Source organism: Rutidosis leptorrhynchoides, chromosome 3, assembly GCF_046630445.1.
Source record: "Rutidosis leptorrhynchoides isolate AG116_Rl617_1_P2 chromosome 3, CSIRO_AGI_Rlap_v1, whole genome shotgun sequence".
Classification (NCBI taxonomy): Eukaryota; Viridiplantae; Streptophyta; class Magnoliopsida; order Asterales; family Asteraceae; genus Rutidosis; species Rutidosis leptorrhynchoides.
Genome location: NC_092335.1, coordinates 533,666,160 through 533,688,368, shown reverse-complemented (window position 1 = coordinate 533,688,368; position 22,209 = coordinate 533,666,160). Strand labels below are relative to the sequence as shown.

Sequence of the window (22,209 nt, the reverse complement as noted above, 5' to 3'; positions counted from 1 at the left end):
TTCAAGAAATTTAAGACACACGTTGAATCACAATTAGGGGTGTTCAAAACCGGATATCCGAATTTTTGAATATCCAAAATTCGGATATCCGAAAATTCAGATAGTGAATTTGGTCATCCAAAATTCGAATCCGAAATTTCGGATATCCGAAATTTCGGATTCAAATTTCGGGTTATCCAAATATCCGAATCTTAATTTAGGAATGCATTTTACTTTAACAAAACAATAAGCCAATTATCTTCATTTTAAAATTTTCGCCATCATCATTTCTTTTTCCCATTATCTCCTTCATTCATATTATTAAACTTCTTTTTAAAATTAGACAAACGAATACTAAATCTTTATTTCCCAAGCTTCTTGAAACTTTATGTCTACTCCTTTAATTTACGCATACTCGCTCTTGCCAAACGCACTTGTAGATCCACTCCCCATCTTCTATTTAATTTACCAGCAATGTTAGAAATCGCTCATTTGCATCTCGTTATCTCATTTGCTGTAAATAAAAAAGTAAAAATGAACAAAAACTACTAAAGATTTAGATCTAGATCTAGATCTAGAAGTGATTTGCGAGTTAATTTATACAATACAAAGAGGCGAGAAGTGGAGATGCATCGGTGCTTAGAGAGTTTTAGATATAAATGAAGAATGAAGATGTGAAGGGATGAAGGATCAGATGCATCGGTGCTTAGAGAGTTTTAGATATAAGGTTTTTAATTTTTTGATAAACTATTTGGAACTCACTCTTTTCTCTCCTTTTATAGCCATTAAAAATTAACTAATTGTAATAAGTATGGAATATAAAATATAAATATATATAAATATAAATATATATTGGGAAAGTATATTTATTTTCGGATATTCGGATATCTGAATATCCGAAAATTTTGAAAAGTCCAATCCGAAACCCGAATTCGAAAAATCGGATATCCGGTTTTCGGATATCCGAAAATCCGAATATTCGATTTTTCGGATATTTTCGGATCGGATTTTCGGATTTTTCGGATTACGGATTCGGATATTATGAACACCCCTAATCACAATACTCATACAAAGTGAAGATGTTGAGAAGCGATCGTGGTGGTGAGTTCACGTCCAAGGAATTTCTCGATTATTGTAACACAGAAGGAGTGAAAAACAATTAACGGCACCCTACTCACCTCAACAAAATGGGGTGGTAGAGCGCCGTAATTGTACCATACTTGAGATGATGAGGTCGCTGCTTAAATCAATGTCTATGCCCGAGAAGTTATGGGGTGAAGCAGTACGACATGCAGTGTACATATTGAATCAAGTACCAACAAAGGGACTGAAAAATACAACACCATATGAAGCATTAAATGGGAAGAAGCCAACGTTTGATCATATTAAAGTTTTCGGTTGTGTTGCACACATTAGAAGACCTTCTAACCAACTCACAAAGTTAAGTGACAGGAGTGTCAAAATGGTCTATTTGGGAGTAGAAACTGGAAGCAAAGCGTACAAACTGCTTAACCCGAAAGAAAATAAAGTATGTGTGGCTCGTTATGTTGTGTTTGAAGAGAAAGTAAAATGTGGCTGGAAAGAAATGTCAATTCAAGAAGCTGAGTCGAATCCAGAATGGATCAGAATTGATGCTGGAGAGTCATCAACCAATAAAGACGCACAAGAAAATGTTGAGATGGGGCAAGAAGGTCTGGAAGATCAATCACAAAACTCACCTGCTCAGGTTTCGGAACCTACTGATCATGCAAACGTAACATCCGAAGAGGGTAGAGCTGCATGTAACCGACAACCCCCTATGTGGTAACAAGATTATGTTGACGGAGAAGGGTTGTCCGATGATGAACTGATGTTGGCTGGGGAGGAACCATCCAATTTTCGTGAAGATAAAAGTGATCAAGAGTTGCACAATGCTATGGTGAAAGAGTTAGAGTCTATTAACAAGAATGAAACATGGTTTTTGACTACACTACCACAAAGAAAGAAAGCAATTGGCTTAAAGTGGGTATTTAAATTAAAAAAGGATCCCAAAGGAAACATTGTAAAGTATAAGGCGAGGCTCGTGGCAAAAGGGTATGTACAACGAAAAGGAGTTGATTTTGAGGAAGCATTTGCACCTGTAGCCCGAATGGAAACTATTCGATTGATGATGGCGATGGCAGCTTGTGAAGGTTGGAAGATTCATCATTTGGATGTTAAATCGGCTTTCCTAAATGGGAACATACAAGAAGAAGTATATGTTACGCAGCCTGAAGGGTTTATAGTTAAGTGGAAGGAGCGAATGGTTTATAGATTAAACAAAGCCTTGTATGGATTGTGCCAGGCACCTCGAGCCTGGAATTTACGACTCGATAAAGTGATGAAAGACATGGGATTCAGGCGCTGCCCTCAAGAGCAGGCTATTTACACACAAGGTACGAAACAACAACTCTTAATAGTTAGTGTGTATGTCGATGATCTCATAATCACAGGTGGTAATGAAGATCATATTAGTACATTTAAAAAGAAAATGAAGAGTGTGTTTGATATGAGTGATTTGGGAATACTGTCTTATTATCTTGGGATCGAGGTTCAACAAAATGAAGATGGTATTGCAATTTGTCAACATGGGTATGCAATGAAAATATTACAAGAAGCTGAAATGCTGGATTGTAATCCAACTCAGTACACTATGGAACCAAGAATGCACTTAACCAAGAATGAAGGAGGTGTTGTTGTTGATGCTACTAAGTACAGGAGTTTAATTGGTAGTCTTCGTTATCTTGTCAACACCAGACCAGTGTGTTTGATATGAGTGATTTGGGAACACTGTCTTATTATCTTGGGATCGAGGTTCAACAAAATGAAGATGGTATTGCAATTTGTCAACATGGGTATGCAATGAAAATATTACAAGAAGCTGGAATGCTGGATTGTAATCCAACTCAGTACCCTATGGAACCAAGAATGCACTTGACCAAGAATGAAGGAGGTGTTGCTGTTGATGCTACTAAGTACAGGAGTTTAATTGGTAGTCTTCGTTATCTTCCCAAAGAGCGCCATTTTAAAGCCGTCAAACAGATTTTGAGGTACGTTAAAGCTACACTAAGTTATGGTCTGTTCTACCGAAAGGGTGAAGATCGGAAGCTATTGGGGTACAGTGATAGTAGTAATGGCATGGACCTTGATGATCGAAAAGGGACTACGGGAATGGTATTTTACTATTCGGGAAATCTGATTACATGGTGCTCAAGTAAACAACGAACAGTGGCACTCTCATCTTGTGAAGCCGAGTTCATGGCAGCTACATCAGCTGCATGCCAAGCCTTGTGGTTAAGAAATTTGCTAGTGGACTTAACGGGTCAAAAGGCCGAGTGTGTGAAGATATTAGTTGATAACACTTCTGCCATTTTGTTGATGAAGAACTCAGTGTTTCATGGGAGGAGTAAACATATCGACACACGATATCACTTCATACGAGAATGCATAGAAGAAGGATCGATATGGGTCGAACACGTAAGTGGTGAGAAGCAGAAAGCGGATATATTGACAAAGGCTCTCCCACATATTAAGTTCAGGGAGATGCGTTCGTTGATGGGTGTTGAAGATCTTAATGACATGTTACAGAATTAAGGGGAAGTATGTTGGATGTTTAATTCTGCACACGTCAGTTTATTTGGTCAAGAGGTCAGAAGGTGTTAAACTTGGTCAGCCGAAAAGATAGGAATTTAGAGAATAATTCGTGGGTCATGGGTTACATGTACGGTGTACCACACGTTTTGCATTCAGTTAGTTTTGCTATTTGTTTGAAGTATTCCGTTTTTCTATATAAGTAGAGATTGTATTTCTTTTCAAGTATTGTAACATTCTCTTTCAGTGAATAAAATATCCTAGAAAATTGTTCCAATCTCTTTACCAATATCTTCATTAACGTAAACTTTTCTGTATTTTGGTTTGAATATACAAGTGTGATTGCCAACATGAGGAACAAAGAATTTATGATGGCCCTATTTATGAATGCATTAAGGGACACTTATTAATTTGTTTCTTATCTAACTTTCAATAAAAAAGTTAAATTGTTAACTAATTAATATTTAATAACTTGATTCAAATTAATACGAAGTAAAATATATATTTGTTCATAGAAGACGTAAAAATTTAAATGCCCCTCTCATACAGACTCATGTCCGACCAATACTTATATACAAAATAAAAGTAAACAATCTTATAGGAAGAATCAGGATTAAAGACAAATATGATGGAAAACGTTTACACCAAATATTTATAGTTAAATGGTAAAAAGACGTTTTTCCCCCTTTTTAGTGCAGGGTTAACTTAAATGTACACAACATGTATATTGTCAGAAATGATACCCACGATGGATTCTAAAATTATAAATTTAGTCGTTATTGATTTTATCGACAGCAATACGTCATAAACTCAACATAACTTAATATACCAAATCTCTTGTTTTAACGTTTAAAGTGTTTTAATACGTATGTTGCATTGTTATTGTATTTTGACGTAACTATTCGATGATAATATTATCTTCTTGTTTAAAACACGATGGTCGTTTGTTGCGCGTTCTCTTTGTTTACTTTTGCTTTCTTGTCGTGTTTCAATACGAAAAAGAAATCTTGTGACGAAAAACTCAACGAACATGATGCCTTCACAAAGGACCACGTTGTCGTACGCATGGTTGGAATTTAAAACACAGGTGCTTGGAACGTCCATGGCTGAAACACGACAACTATAGTCTTTTTCTGGTTATTTGTCATTGTATACATTACATAATACATCTCTCTTTTCCTAGTTTATTTGTTTTTTTCTATATCATATAAAAAAGTTTTATTTCATATTCGCAAAAAAAATTAAGGAATATTCTAAAAGACGGCACACGTTTGAATTTCGTATTTGCCAATTGTAAGAAGATATTTACAAGAAAGTTCCATGTGACCAATTTGAGGTAATATAACTCCGAACAATGAGGAGTTTTATTGAATGTGAATCAGTATAGTATAATTTTAATGAATCTAACTGCAATTAGATAAAACAAATGTACATTTCACAGTCTTCAAACTAGTTATTGAACGTACCTAGATAATCATTTTTACTTTAAAGTAAATCGTAATTAACCAAAGTCAAAAGTACTAACATATGCAACTTTTTAAAATAATTCAAGATAACCTTATAATTAAGATACATGAAACTCTTTTATAGTTTTATAACACCGTCACTTTAATTAAATATATAATCAATAAATTATACATACATAAGTATTATATGCACTTTGATTTTTAGAAATGTATTTAGAAAAATCTTAATAATAAACTATAATTATCGATTATCAGTTTCAGTTAGTGTATATATATATATATATATATATATATATATATATATATATATATATATATATATATATATATATATATATATATAAAAGAGGGAAGCACTTTTTTGGGGGAAGTAATTTTTTTTCATTTTTTCAGGCATCAAGATCACATGAAAATATGAATATTTAAAAAAGACACTTTGTGATGAATGTTATTATTTTGGCGGTAAAACGTTCGAAGAAAAAAATGAAAACGTTCAATGCATTGAATGTTTTGATTCTGAGTTTTTTTTAAGGGGTTAGATATTAGGGTTTAGAAATTAGGGTTTAAAAATTAGGGGGTTAAAAATTAGGGTTTAGCTATTAGAGTTTAGATATTAGGGTTTTGGGTTTAGAAATTAGGGTTTAGATTGAATATTTTAACACGAACGGTTTAGAGTTTAGGGTTTAGGCTTTAATTATTCAGCAGCAAAACATTCAATGCATTGAATGTTTTTATTTTTTTCTTCGAGCGTTTTTCCGCCAAAATAATGACATTCATCACAAAGTATCTTTTTTAAATGTTCATATTTTCATCTAATCTATAATGTTCGTGAACAAAGTTTTTTTTTAAAACGAAAAAAAAAATTGCTTCCTCCTTACCCAAAAAAGTGTTTCTCTCTTGATTATGATTATATATATATAGGTGCAGGATCAATGGGGAAGTAACCAATCGGAGGGAAGCAAAATTTTTTTTTTTTTCGTTTTTTTGGAATTTTTTTTTCCCGGCATCAAGATCACACGAAAATATGAACATTTAGAAGGGACACTTCGTGATGAATGTTATTATTTAGGAGGGAAAACGATCGACAAAAATAACATTCAAGATAATTGTAGTGACCCGAACTTTTCCATGTTTATATATATTAATTAAGATTGATATTTACATGATTAAATGTTTCCAACATGTTAAGCAATCAAACTTATTAAGACTTGATTAATTGAAATATGTTTCATATAGACAATTGACCACCCAAGTTGACCGGTGATTCACGAACGTTAAAACTTGTAAAAACTATACGATGACATATATATGGTTATATATATAGTTAACATGTTTTATTATAAGTATGTATCTCATTAGGTATTTTAACAATGAGTTATATACATAAAAATGAGACTATTAATTTAAGAAACTCGAAAACGATATATATAACGATTATCGTTATAACAACGTCTTACTAGGTACATATGAATCATATTAAGATATTGATACACTTGGTTAATTATGTTAAATGATAAGTAAATATATTATTAAGTGTATTACCAATGAAATACATATGTAAAAATAAGACTACTAACTTAATGATTTCGAAACGAGACATATATGTAACGATTATCGTTGTAACGACATTTAACTGTATATACATCATACTAAGATATATTATATATCATAATATCATGATAATATAATAATTTAACATCTCATTTGTTATAATAAACAATGGGTTAACAACATTCAACAAGATCGTTAACCTAAAGGTTTCAAAACAACATTTACATGTAACGACTAACGATGACTTAACGACTCAGTTAAAATGTATATACATGTAGTGTTTTAATATGTATTCATACACTTTTGAAAGACTTCAAGACACTTATCAAAATACTTCTACTTAACAAAAATGCTTACAATTACATCCTCGTTCAGTTTCATCAACAATTCTACTCGTATGCACCCGTATTCGTACTCGTACAATACACAGCTTTTAGATGTATGTACTATTGGTATATACACTCCAATGATCAGCTCTTAGTAGCCCATGTGAGTCACCTAACACATGTGGGAACCATCATTTGGCAACTAGCATGAAATATCTCATAAAATTACAAAAATATGAGTATTCATTCATGACTTATTTACATGAAAACAAAATTACATATCCTTTATATCTAATCCATACACCAACGACCAAAAACACCTACAAACACTTTCATTCTTCAATTTTCTTCATCTAATTGATCTCTCTCAAGTTCTATCTTCAAGTTCTAAGTGTTCTTCATAAATTCCAAAAGTTCTAGTTTCATAAAATCAAGAATACTTTCAAGTTTGCTAGCTCACTTCCAATCTTGTAAGGTGATCATCCAACCTCAAGAAATCTTTGTTTCTTACAGTAGGTTATCATTCTAATACAAGGTAATAATCATATTCAAACTTTGGTTCAATTTCTATAACTATAACAATCTTATTTCAAGTGATGATCTTACTTGAACTTGTTTTCGTGTCATGATTCTGCTTCAAGAACTTCGAGCCATCCAAGGATCCATTGAAGCTAGATCCATTTTTCTCTTTTCCAGTAGGTTTATCCAAGGAAATTAAGGTAGTAATGATGTTCATAACATCATTCGATTCATACATATAAAGCTATCTTATTCGAAGGTTTAAACTTGTAATCACTAGAACATAGTTTAGTTAATTCTAAACTTGTTCGCAAACAAAAGTTAATCCTTCTAACTTGACTTTTAAAATCAACTAAACACATGTTCTATATCTATATGATATGCTAACTTAATGATTTAAAACCTGGAAACACGAAAAACACCGTAAAACCGGATTTACGCCGTCGTAGTAACACCGCGGGCTGTTTTGGGTTAGTTAATTAATAACTATGATAAATTTTGATTTAAAAGTTGTTATTCTGAGAAAATGATTTTTATTATGAACATGAAACTATATCCAAAAATTATGGTTAAACTCAAAGTGGAAGTATGTTTTCTAAAATGGTCATCTAGACGTCGTTCTTTCGACTGAAATGACTACCTTTACAAAAACGACTTGTAACTTATTTTTCCGACTATAAACCTATACTTTTTCTGTTTAGATTCATAAAATAGAGTTCAATATGAAACCATAGCAATTTGATTCACTCAAAACGGATTTAAAATGAAGAAGTTATGGGTAAAACAAGATTGGATAATTTTTCTCATTTTAGCTACGTGAAAATTGGTAACAAATCTATTCCAACCATAACTTAATCAACTTGTATTGTATATTATGTAATCTTGAGATACCATAGACACGTATGCAATGTTTCGACCTATCATGTCGACACATCTATATATATTTCGGAACAACCATAGACACTCTATATGTGAATGTTGGAGTTAGCTATACAGGGTTGAGGTTGATTCCAAAATATATATAGTTTGAGTTGTGATCAATACTGAGATACGTATACACTGGGTCGTGGATTGATTCAAGATAATATTTATCGATTTATTTCTGTACATCTAACTGTGGACAACTAGTTGTAGGTTACTAACGAGGACAGCTGACTTAATAAACTTAAAACATCAAAATATATTAAAAGTGTTGTAAATATATTTTGAACATACTTTGATATATATGTATATATTGTTATAGGTTCGTGAATCAACCAGTGGCCAAGTCTTACTTTCCGACGAAGTAAAAATCTGTGAAAGTGAGTTATAGTCCCACTTTTAAAATCTAATATTTTTGGGATGAGAATACATGCAGGTTTTATAAATGATTTACAAAATAGACACAAGTACGTGAAACTACATTCTATGGTTGAATTATCGAAATCGAATATGCCCCTTTTTATTAAGTCTGGTAATCTAAGAATTAGGGAACAGACACCCTAATTGACGCGAATCCTAAAGATAGATCTATTGGGCCTAACAAACCCCATCCAAAGTACCGGATGCTTTAGTACTTCGAAATTTATATCATATCCGAAGGGTGTCCCGGAATGATGGGGATATTCTTATATATGCATCTTGTTATTGTCGGTTACCAGGTGTTCACCATATGAATGATTTTTATCTCTATGTATGGGATGTGTATTGAAATATGAAATCTTGTGGTCTATTGTTACGATTTGATATATATAGGTTAAACCTATAACTCACCAACATTTTTGTTGACGTTTTAAGCATGTTTATTCTCAGGTGATTATTAAGAGCTTCCGCTGTCGCATACTTAAATAAGGATGAGATTTGGAGTCCATGCTTGTATGATATTGTGTAAAAACTGCATTCAAGAAACTTATTTTGTTGTAACATATTTGTATTGTAAACCATTATGTAATGGTCGTGTGTAAACAGGATATTTTAGATTATCATTATTTGATAATCTACGTAAAGCTTTTTAAACATTTATTGATGAAATAAAGGTTATGGTTCGTTTTAAAATGAATGCAGTCTTTGAAAAACGTCTCATATAGAGGTCAAAACCTCGCAACGAAATCAATTAATATGGAACGTTTTTAATCAATAAGAACGGGACATTTCAATAATATTGTTCGTGTGGTGTAATATATGTAATATAGTGTGCTTTTGCTTTATGATATATGTAAAAATTGCTTGTATTAATAAGTATTTTTTTTTTTATGAATCTAACTCTTGTCTATTTTACAGTATAAAAACACAAAATGGATAGACAACCCAATATTTTAAGAGACCTACCCGGAGACATGATTGATGAAATCTTGTCTAGAGTCGGTCAGAATTCTTCGGCACAACTATTTAAGGCGAGATCAGTTTGTAAGACATTCGAAGAACGTTCCAAGAATGCCTAGGTTTATAAAAGGCTTTCGTTCAGAAGATGGGGGATATCACATTGGGAAATCCATAAGTTACGATGTGTTTACTTTGACGCATATATTGCGGGGAACCCAAATGCTATTTTACGCAATGGGTTAAGAAATTATTTTGACTCAATATATCCGAATATTGGACTTCGTGATTTAGAAAAAGCGGCTAACATGCAACATAAAGAAGCATGTTATGCTTACGGATTAGTAATGTTCGCTTCTCACCAAAGTGAGAACAAGAATATCGGGCTACAACTATTAAACAAAACGTTCCCACAAGTGACGGAGTCGGTAATTGGGGTAAGAAATGAGGTTTTTAGATTGTTACGGGACTGTTGGACATTACGTAACCCTCGTCCCTTTGACGACGTTACAACACGCTGTCTTATCAACGGCCATAACGGTTATGTTCCACAAGACCAAGGATGGGAAGTAGTCCTAGTAAAACCAGAATGCATGACTTGTTTTTGGACGTATGAATTACGTGTCTTTATTGCCTTTGCTGAACGACTTGTGTACTAGCTAGAATTATCTTCACAACCATCTTGTATCAAATTTATTGTGTGCTATATTTCATGCTATATGTAAAATAAGCGGTATTGTAAGTTTGTAAAATGTTGTGTAAAAGTTTGAACGCGAAATATTATTATAATCAGTTTTTCATATAGAATTGTAGTAGTTGAATTGTATATTAGCTACTAAGTATGAACTTAACGGGTAGGTACTACCCGAATTTAAACTTATAAAACGCTAATATGAAGAAAAAGCTTTTATAAATGAGTTCATATTATGCTACGAAATACTATTAACTACTCTTAATATTCTGTATGATTAACTTGTTCCATTTGACTATTTTGAAGGAAATGGCACCGACTACTCGACACACCGTGAATATGAATGAAGAGGAATTCCGTACTTTTCTAGCTTCAAACATAGCCGCAGTACAGGCTGCGCTACATACCAACAATAACCTTGGATCTGGCAATACAGGAAATCGTGTAGGATGCACCTACAAAGAATTCACTGCCTGCAAACCTTTGAAATTTGATGGAACCGAAGGACCGATCGGATTGAAACGGTGGACCGAGAAGGTTGAATCGGTGTTTGCCATAAGTAAGTGTACTGAAGAGGACAAAGTGAAGTACGCTACGCATACCTTCACAGGTTCTGCGTTAACATGGTGGAATACCTATCTAGAGCAAGTGGGACAAGATGATGCGTACGCACTACCGTGGTCAGCATTCAAGCACTTGATGAACGAGAAGTACCGTCCCAGAACCGAGGTCAATAAGCTCAAGACAGAACTTAGAGGGTTACGAACCCAAGGATTTGATATTACCACGTACGAAAGACGATTCACAGAATTGTGCCTATTGTGTCTGGGAGCATTCGAAGATGAGGAAGAGAAGATCGACGCGTTTGTGAAAGGATTACCGGAAAGAATCCAAGAAGATATAAGTTCACACGAGCCCGCCTCCATACAACATGCATGTAGAATGGCTCACAAACTAGTGAACCAGATTGAAGAAAGAATTAAAGAACAGACTGCTGAAGAGGTCAATGTGAAGCAAGTCAAAAGAAAGTGGGAGGAAAACGGTGATAAGAATCACCAATACAACAACAACAGCAATTACAACAATAATCGCAACAATTATCCCAACAATCGCAACATCAATCGCAACTACAACAAACGGCCCAACAACAACAACAACAACAACAACAGCAACTACAACAATCATCCCAACAACAATAATAACCGCAACAACAACAACAATCAGAAGCAGCTATGCCAAAGGTGTGAAAAGAATCACTCGGGGTTCTGCACCAAATTTTGCAACAAGTGTAAAAGAAATGGTCATAGCGCGGCGAAGTGTGAGGTCTACGGACCAGGGGTTAATAGAACGAAAGGAACAAATGGTGTCGGAACGAGTAATGGCGGAGCAAGTAGTGTCGGAGCAAGTTATGCCAATGTAGTTTGTTATAAATGTGGAAAACCAGGCCACATTATTAGAAATTGCCCGAACCAGGAGAACACGAATGGACAAGGCCGTGGAAGAGTTTTCAATATTAATGCGGTAGAGGCACAGGAAGACCTGGAGCTCGTTACGGGTACGTTTCTTATTGACAATAAATCTGCTTACGTTTTATTTGATTCGGGTGCGGATAGAAGCTATATGAGTAGAGATTTTTGTGCTAAATTAAGTTGTCCATTGACGCCTTTGGATAGTAAATTTTTACTCGAATTAGCAAATGGTAAATTAATTTCAGCAGATAATATATGTCGGAATCGAGAAATTAAACTGGTTAGCGAAACATTTAAGATTGATTTGATACCAGTAGAGTTAGGGAGTTTTGATGTGATAATCGGTATGGACTGGTTGAAAGAAGTGAAAGCGGAGATCGTTTGTTACAAAAATGCAATTCGCATTATACGAGAAAAAGGAAAACCCTTAATGGTGTACGGAGAAAAGGGCAACACGAAGCTACATCTTATTAGTAATTTGAAGGCACAAAAACTAATAAGAAAAGGTTGCTATGCTGTTCTAGCACACGTCGAGAAAGTACAAACTGAAGAAAAGAGCATCAATGATGTTCCCATTGCAAAAGAATTTCCCGATGTATTTCCGAAAGAATTACCGGGATTACCCCCACATCGATCCGTTGAATTTCAAATAGATCTTGTACCAGGAGCTGCACCAATAGCTCGTGCTCCTTACAGACTCGCACCCAGCGAGATGAAAGAACTGCAAAGCCAATTACAAGAACTTTTAGAGCGTGGTTTCATTCGACCAAGCACATCACCGTGGGGAGCTCCTGTTTTGTTTGTCAAGAAGAAAGATGGTACATTCAGGTTGTGTATCGACTACCGAGAGTTGAACAAACTTACCATCAAGAACCGCTACCCACTACCGAGAATCGACGACTTATTTGATCAACTACAATGCTCGTCTCTTTATTCAAAGATTGACTTACGTTCCGGGTATCATCAAATGCGGGTGAAAGAAGATGATATTCCAAAGACTGGTTTTAGAACACGTTACGGTCATTACGAGTTTATGGTCATGCCGTTTGGTTTAACTAATGCACCAGCTGTGTTCATGGACCTTATGAACCGAGTGTGTGGACCATACCTTGACAAGTTTGTCATTGTTTTCATTGATGACATACTTATTTACTCAAAGAATGACCAAGAACACGGTGAACATTTGAGAAAGGTGTTAGAAGTATTGAGGAAGGAAGAATTGTACGCTAAGTTTTCAAAGTGTGCATTTTGGTTGGAAGAAGTTCAATTCCTCGGTCACATAGTGAACAAAGAAGGTATTAAGGTGGATCCGGCAAAGATAGAAACTGTTGAAAAGTGGGAAACCCCGAAAACTCCGAAACACATACGCCAGTTTTTAGGACTAGCTGGTTACTACAGAAGGTTCATCCAAGACTTTTCCAGAATAGCAAAACCCTTGACTGCATTAACGCATAAAGGGAAGAAATTTGAATGGAATGATGAACAAGAGAAAGCGTTTCAGTTATTGAAGAAAAAGCTAACTACGGCACCTATATTGTCATTGCCTGAAGGGAATGATGATTTTGTGATTTATTGTGACGCATCAAAGCAAGGTCTCGATTGTGTATTAATGCAACGAACGAAGGTGATTGCTTATGCGTCTAGACAATTGAAGATTCACGAACAAAATTATACGACGCATGATTTGGAATTAGGCGCGGTTGTTTTTGCATTAAAGACTTGGAGGCACTACTTATATGGGGTCAAAAGTATTATATATACTGACCACAAAAGTTTTCAACACATATTTAATCAGAAACAACTGAATATGAGGCAGCGTAGGTGGATTGAATTATTGAATGATTACGACTTTGAGATTTGTTACCACCCGGGGAAGGCAAATGTGGTAGCCGATGCCTTGAGCAGGAAGGACAGAGAACCCATTCGAGTAAAATCTATGAATATAATGATTCATAATAACATTACTACTCAAATAAAGGAGGCGCAACAAGGAGTTTTAAAAGAGGGAAATTTAAAGGATGAAATACCCAAAGGATCGGAGAAGCATCTTAATATTCGGGAAGACGGAACCCGGTATAGGGCTGAAAGGATTTGGGTACCAAAATTTGGAGATATGAGAGAAATGGTACTTAGAGAAGCTCATAAAACCAGATACTCAATACATCCTGGAACGGGGAAGATGTACAAGGATCTCAAGAAACATTTTTGGTGGCCGGGTATGAAAGCCGATGTTGCTAAATACGTAGGAGAATGTTTGACGTGTTCTAAGGTCAAAGCTGAGCATCAGAAACCATCAGGTCTACTTCAACAACCCGAAATCCCGGAATAGAAATGGGAAAACATTACCATGGATTTCATCACTAAATTGCTAAGGACTGCAAGTGGTTTTGATACTATTTGGGTAATAGTTGATCGTCTCACCAAATCAGCACACTTTCTACCAATAAGAGAAGATGACAAGATGGAGAAGTTAGCACGACTGTATTTGAAGGAAGTCGTCTCCAGACATGGAATACCAATCTCTATTATCTGTGATAGGGATGGCAGATTTATTTCAAGATTCTGGCAGACATTACAGCAAGCATTAGGAACTCGTCTAGACATGAGTACTGCCTATCATCCACAAACTGATGGGCAGAGCGAAAGGACGATACAAACGCTTGAAGACATGCTACGAGCATGTGTTATTGATTTCGGAAACAGTTGGGATCGACATCTACCATTAGCAGAATTTTCCTACAACAACAGCTACCATTCAAGCATTGAGATGGCGCCGTTTGAAGCACTTTATGGTAGAAAGTGCAGGTCTCCGATTTGTTGGAGTGAAGTGGGGGATAGACAGATTACGGGTCCGGAGATTATACAAGAAACTACCGAGAAGATCATCCAAATTCAACAACGGTTGAAAACCGCCCAAAGTCGACAAAAGAGCTACGCTGACATTAAAAGAAAAGATATAGAATTTGAAATTGGAGAGATGGTCATGCTTAAAGTTGCACCTTGGAAAGGCGTTGTTCGATTTGGTAAACGAGGGAAATTAAATCCAAGGTATATTGGACCATTCAAGATTATTGATCGTGTCGGACCAGTAGCTTACCGACTTGAGTTACCTCAACAACTCGCGGCTGTACATAACACTTTCCACGTCTCGAATTTGAAGAAATGTTTTTCTAAAGAAGATCTCACTATTCCGTTAGATGAAATCCAAATCAACGAAAAACTTCAATTCATCGAAGAATCCGTCGAAATAATGGATCGTGAGGTTAAAAGACTTAAGCAAAACAAGATACCAATTGTTAAGGTTCGATGGAATGCTCGTAGAGGACCCGAGTTCACCTGGGAGCGTGAAGATTAAATGAAGAAGAAATACCCGCATCTATTTCCAGAAGATTCGTCAACACCTTCAACAGCTTAAAATTTCGGGACGAAATTTATTTAACGGGTAGGTACTGTAGTGACCCGAACTTTTCCATGTTTATATATATTAATTAAGATTGATATTTACATGATTAAATGTTTCCAACATGTTAAGCAATCAAACTTGTTAAGACTTGATTAATTGAAATATGTTTCATATAGACAATTGACCACCCAAGTTGACCGGTGATTCACGAACGTTAAAACTTGTAAAAACTATACGATGACATATATATGGTTATATATATAGTTAACATGTTTTATTATAAGTATGTATCTCATTAGGTATTTTAACAATGAGTTATATACATAAAAATGAGACTATTAATTTAAGAAACTCGAAAACGATATATATAACGATTATCGTTATAACAACGTCTTACTAGGTACATATGAATCATATTAAGATATTGATACACTTGGTTAATTATGTTAAATGATAAGTAAATATATTATTAAGTGTATTACCAATGAAATACATATGTAAAAATAAGACTACTAACTTAATGATTTCGAAACGAGACATATATGTAACGATTATCGTTGTAACGACATTTAACTGTATATACATCATACTAAGATATATTATATATCATAATATCATGATAATATAATAATTTAACATCTCATTTGTTATAATAAACAATGGGTTAACAACATTCAACAAGATCGTTAACCTAAAGGTTTCAAAACAACATTTACATGTAACGACTAACGATGACTTAACGACTCAGTTAAAATGTATATACATGTAGTGTTTTAATATGTATTCATACACTTTTGAAAGACTTCAAGACACTTATCAAAATACTTCTACTTAACAAAAATGCTTACAATTACATCCTCGTTCAGTTTCATCAACAATTCTACTCGTATGCACCCGTATTCGTACTCGTACAATACACAGCTTTTAGATGTATGTACTATTGGTATATACACTCCAATGATCAGCTCTTAGCAGCCCATGTGAGTCACCTAACACATGTGGGAACCATCATTTGGCAACTAGCATGAAATATCTCATAAAATTACAAAAATATGAGTAATCATTCATGACTTATTTACATGAAAACAAAATTACATATCCTTTATATCTAATCCATACACCAACGACCAAAAACACCTACAAACACTTTCATTCTTCAATTTTCTTCATCTAATTGATCTCTCTCAAGTTCTATCTTCAAGTTCTAAGTGTTCTTCATAAATTCCAAAAGTTCTAGTTTCATAAAATCAAGAATACTTTCAAGTTTGCTAGCTCACTTCCAATCTTGTAAGGTGATCATCCAACCTCAAGAAATCTTTGTTTCTTACAGTAGGTTATCATTCTAATACAAGGTAATAATCATATTCAGACTTTGGTTCAATTTCTATAACTATAACAATCTTATTTCAAGTGATGATCTTACTTGAACTTGTTTTCGTGTCATGATTCTGCTTCAAGAACTTCGAGCCATCCAAGGATCCATTGAAGCTAGATCCATTTTTCTCTTTTCCAGTAGGTTTATCCAAGGAAATTAAGGTAGTAATGATGTTCATAACATCATTCGATTCATACATATAAAGCTATCTTATTCGAAGGTTTAAACTTGTAATCACTAGAACATAGTTTAGTTAATTCTAAACTTGTTCGCAAACAAAAGTTAATCCTTCTAACTTGACTTTTAAAATCAACTAAACACATGTTCTATATCTATATGATATGCTAACTTAATGATTTAAAACCTGGAAACACGAAAAACACCGTAAAACCGGATTTACGCCGTCGTAGTAACACCGCGGGCTGTTTTGGGTTAGTTAATTAATAACTATGATAAACTTTGATTTAAAAGTTGTTATTCTGAGAAAATGATTTTTATTATGAACATGAAACTATATCCAAAAATTATGGTTAAACTCAAAGTGGAAGTATGTTTTCTAAAATGGTCATCTAGACGTCGTTCTTTCGACTGAAATGACTACCTTTACAAAAACGACTTGTAACTTATTTTTCCGACTATAAACCTATACTTTTTCTGTTTAGATTCATAAAATAGAGTTCAATATGAAACCATAGCAATTTGATTCACTCAAAACGGATTTAAAATGAAGAAGTTATGGGTAAAACAAGATTGGATAATTTTTCTCATTTTAGCTACGTGAAAATTGGTAACAAATCTATTCCAACCATAACTTAATCAACTTGTATTGTATATTATGTAATCTTGAGATACCATAGACACGTATGCAATGTTTCGACCTATCATGTCGACACATCTATATATATTTCGGAACAACCATAGACACTCTATATGTGAATGTTGGAGTTAGCTATACAGGGTTGAGGTTGATTCCAAAATATATATAGTTTGAGTTGTGATCAATACTGAGATACGTATACACTGGGTCGTGGATTGATTCAAGATAATATTTATCGATTTATTTCTGTACATCTAACTGTGGACAACTAGTTGTAGGTTACTAACGAGGACAGCTGACTTAATAAACTTAAAACATCAAAATATATTAAAAGTGTTGTAAATATATTTTGAACATACTTTGATATATATGTATATATTGTTATAGGTTCGTGAATCAACCAGTGGCCAAGTCTTACTTTCCGACGAAGTAAAAATCTGTGAAAGTGAGTTATAGTCCCACTTTTAAAATCTAATATTTTTGGGATGAGAATACATGCAGGTTTTATAAATGATTTACAAAATAGACACAAGTACGTGAAACTACATTCTATGGTTGAATTATCGAAATCGAATATGCCCCTTTTTATTAAGTCTGGTAATCTAAGAATTAGGGAACAGACACCCTAATTGACGCGAATCCTAAAGATAGATCTATTGGGCCTAACAAACCCCATCCAAAGTACCGGATGCTTTAGTACTTCGAAATTTATATCATATCCGAAGGGTGTCCCGGAATGATGGGGATATTCTTATATATGCATCTTGTTATTGTCGGTTACCAGGTGTTCACCATATGAATGATTTTTATCTCTATGTATGGGATGTGTATTGAAATATGAAATCTTGTGGTCTATTGTTACGATTTGATATATATAGGTTAAACCTATAACTCACCAACATTTTTGTTGACGTTTTAAGCATGTTTATTCTCAGGTGATTATTAAGAGCTTCCGCTGTCGCATACTTAAATAAGGACGAGATTTGGAGTCCATGCTTGTATGATATTGTGTAAAAACTGCATTCAAGAAACTTATTTTGTTGTAACATATTTGTATTGTAAACCATTATGTAATGGTCGTGTGTAAACAGGATATTTTAGATTATCATTATTTGATAATCTACGTAAAGCTTTTTAAACCTTTATTGATGAAATAAAGGTTATGGTTCGTTTTAAAATGAATGCAGTCTTTGAAAAACGTCTCATATAGAGGTCAAAACCTCGCAACGAAATCAATTAATATGGAACGTTTTTAATCAATAAGAACGGGACATTTCAATAATATTGTTCGTGAAGAATATGAGCGTTTTTTTCTCTCCATGTTTTGTGAAGTAAAATTTAGCCCGATTTAGAGTTTAGGGTTTAGGGTTTGGTGTTTTGGGTTTATTGCATAAACCCAAAACACCAAACCTTAAACCCTAAACCCTAAACCTTAAACTCTAAACCGTTCGTGTTAAAAACGCAATCTAAATCCTAAATCTAAACCCTAAACCCTAAATTTTTAAAACCCTAATATCTAAACCCTATAAACCCTAATATCTAAACCCCAATAGCTAAAATCTCAACATACGCTCAAAAAACACGATAATTGTTATATATTACTTCTTCGAACGTTTTTCCGCCAAAATAAAAACATTTATCACAAAGTGTCTCTACTAAATGTTCATATTTTCATCTCATCTATAATGTTCGTGAACAAGGTTTTTTCAAAAAACGAAAAAAAAAAGTTTTTGCTTCCCCCCACTTTCCCCCGATTGGTTACTTCCCTCTTGATCCTACCAATATATATATATATATATATATATATATATATATATATATATATATATATATATATATATATATATATATATATAATTTTTTTTTTATGTTTTAATTTTGTTGTTTATTACGGAGTATCAATTTTTTCACCCTTAACAAAAAATATTTTTTCCTGCTATTATTTTGCAAGAAACACCTGAAAGCGAGTAGGAATGGCGCCCGCGGGTAACGGGCACGGGTTCTATATACCCGCGACCCGCTCATCGAGTTTTTTTTTTTTTTGCTCGTTCAAACCCGTTACCCACCCGCGGGTAACAAAACTTCGCCCATGCCCGTGACCCGCGGATACCCATGACCCGCGGGTAACCCACGGGTGATAATAATATACAACTTTGTTAAATTTCTTTTAGAAAAGTTAGATAATTTTATTAATTATGAACTATATGTACAAGCTACGTGTGTTAAATGAAGTGAAAATCAAATTTTTACTTATATGTAATATTATATTTATAACATTATTGCATTACATGTAAAATCATTTTTAAATTTGATAATTGTATGTATAAACTCGCAGGTAAATTAAAAAAATTCTCATAAATTAACGGATCGGGTTTTACCCGCGACGGGTAGTATGTACCCGCAACCCGCCCGCAACCCATCGGCGGGTATAATTTTTTACCCGTACCCGCGTCTGCAGGTAAGATTTAATAATTTTACCCGCCTATCACGGATCGAGTACCCGCGGGTCACGAGTTTTTTCTTGTCCATTGCCATCCTAAAAGCGAGTAACCAACCCCACACGGGTCCCTAACGACAAAACCTACACGTGTACAATCCATCCCATCTTCACCTTTATAAACTAGAGACTAGAAACTTAACCCCAAACGGCAAAGTAACAAATAGAGATAAACAAAAATCTTCATCTTCATTTTATCTTATTGCTTAATCTATTTAAAACAAAAAATGGCAGCAAATCTCATTCCAATCAAACCGCCGCTCGCCACCGCCACAAATTCCGGCAACCAAAAATCCGATTCACAACTCAAAAAGTGGTGGACTCCACTTTTCGGCTGGTCATCTGAACCTGACTACATTGACTCCGTCAACATCGATAAAATCACGACCGTTACTGATCGGAGAATGGTTAGATCTACGGCGAAGTTTACTGATGAAAAAGCGAGGAAGTTACGGATGTTGACAATTGAAACGGAGTCGTTTCACGTTGCCATGTATCATTCTGCTATTGCTTCTCGTCTAGCTTCCGATTTCTCCGATCGTAAGGATCAGTGATCTTCAGTTACCGGCGGTTATGTGATTAGATCTAGATGTTTAATAGTATCAACTTGTCATTTGATGTCCGCACAAGTAGATAGAATTTATTATTTTATAATAAATTGGTACTTAGTAACTAATTTTATAAACTGTAAGTATTTAGATTTGATAAATGATTTTATTATTAAAATTATAAATTATTGATATTGATATATAAATATACATCTAATGTAATATGATGATTTATAATCACATAAAAATTTGTTTATAAATAAAGTATTTTGTTTACGTTCAATGTAAGTTGATGTTAGCTGATTGGTTAGTTTTAGATTGTTTCTTTTTAACTTGTGAAAGTTAGTTTACGTGGAAACAGGTTTGTTTAAACGAAACAGAAACAGTTCAATGATATGTTAAAGTATTTAGTTTATTGCCCCGTGGAACCACAGATTACGACTAAGAAACTTGTCGTTGATTTTACAAACATAAATTTCGCTCAAAGTTGAGTATTTATATTTATATTTTTAATAATAATAATAATAATTAATAATAATAAATGTCTTTTAAATTTTTTTAGAAAAATAAAATTACAATTTAGAAGAGATTAATATTTCTTTTTATAAAAAATTTTGTATTATTTTTTAAATTAAATTAATATATAATTATGACATCATCATTATGAAAATTAATCTTAATGATGACATGTTTATTAGATTATATAGATAGATAGATAGATTATATGCATTGGAATTGTGATAAGTTTACAAATCAAGTTATAGACGCAATTCAGAGTTATAAAAGGCATTTCATCTAGCGTTATGACTATTGAGAGGAAAATGTTTTTTTTTTTTCCCCTTTTTTTTTGACGAAATAACGATAACTTTTATAAAAACTGAAAACGCTTTCGAAAATGTTAGCTCTTAAGAGTTATTCTTTGCATTCATAATGGAATGGAAATTAGCATTACTCTATAAAAAAATACTCTGGAGAATGTAAATTTTGTTTTTAACTACGCTAGTAAAGTCACTTAAGGAGTCTCATAAACCACCCGTCCGATTATATCTAGAATGTCACCGATTTTGCACACTTTCTACACTCGTTAGGAGAAAATTTCGGAATATCGTACCGAAAACCTCTCGAGGGAACCTTGTTATATACTGGCATATTCTACCATTTGCAATACTCTCAGAGGACTTCATAACCAATTACAAAGCAATATACATTATGAAATCCCCATTTAAGTGTCGAACTCGAGATCTTTGGGATACCAGAAAAGGGGTAACCATTCATTTATAGAGATTGTTAGTTGATGAATGTAATTACTTTGTAATCATGGAAGACGAGCAAAGGATTTTTGGTGTTAGGGTTTGTTTTTTCAGGAGTTCTCAATTAGGTGTGAGCTTGTAAATACATACGGAGTAGTAAATATAAAATATGAGGTAAAACTGAATGGACAAAAATATTTCAAGTATCAGTCATATATGTGTCACTATTTAATGACATTTTTAATGATATCAATCAGATATCGTGCAAGCAACGGTGACCAATCATTAAAAAAAATCTTAGAGGCACCTTTACGATATGGTACAAGCCACAAGACCAACAACGTAATTAAAAAAAATAGTAATAGTGATAACAATGATTAATATAATAAATTGTGTATAAATAAATATATG

At 33.8% G+C, this 22,209-nt stretch overlaps 1 protein-coding gene across 1 annotated transcript; it reads left to right on the top strand.

The window, feature by feature from the left end:
• Window positions 1-20,227: 20,227 nt before the first annotated feature.
• LOC139901958 (uncharacterized) lies at window positions 20,228-20,554 on the top strand. Its single transcript, XM_071884618.1, has one exon. The coding sequence runs from the start codon at window positions 20,228-20,230 to the stop codon at window positions 20,552-20,554; it is 327 nt and encodes a 108-aa protein (XP_071740719.1).
• Window positions 20,555-22,209: the final 1,655 nt, after the last annotated feature.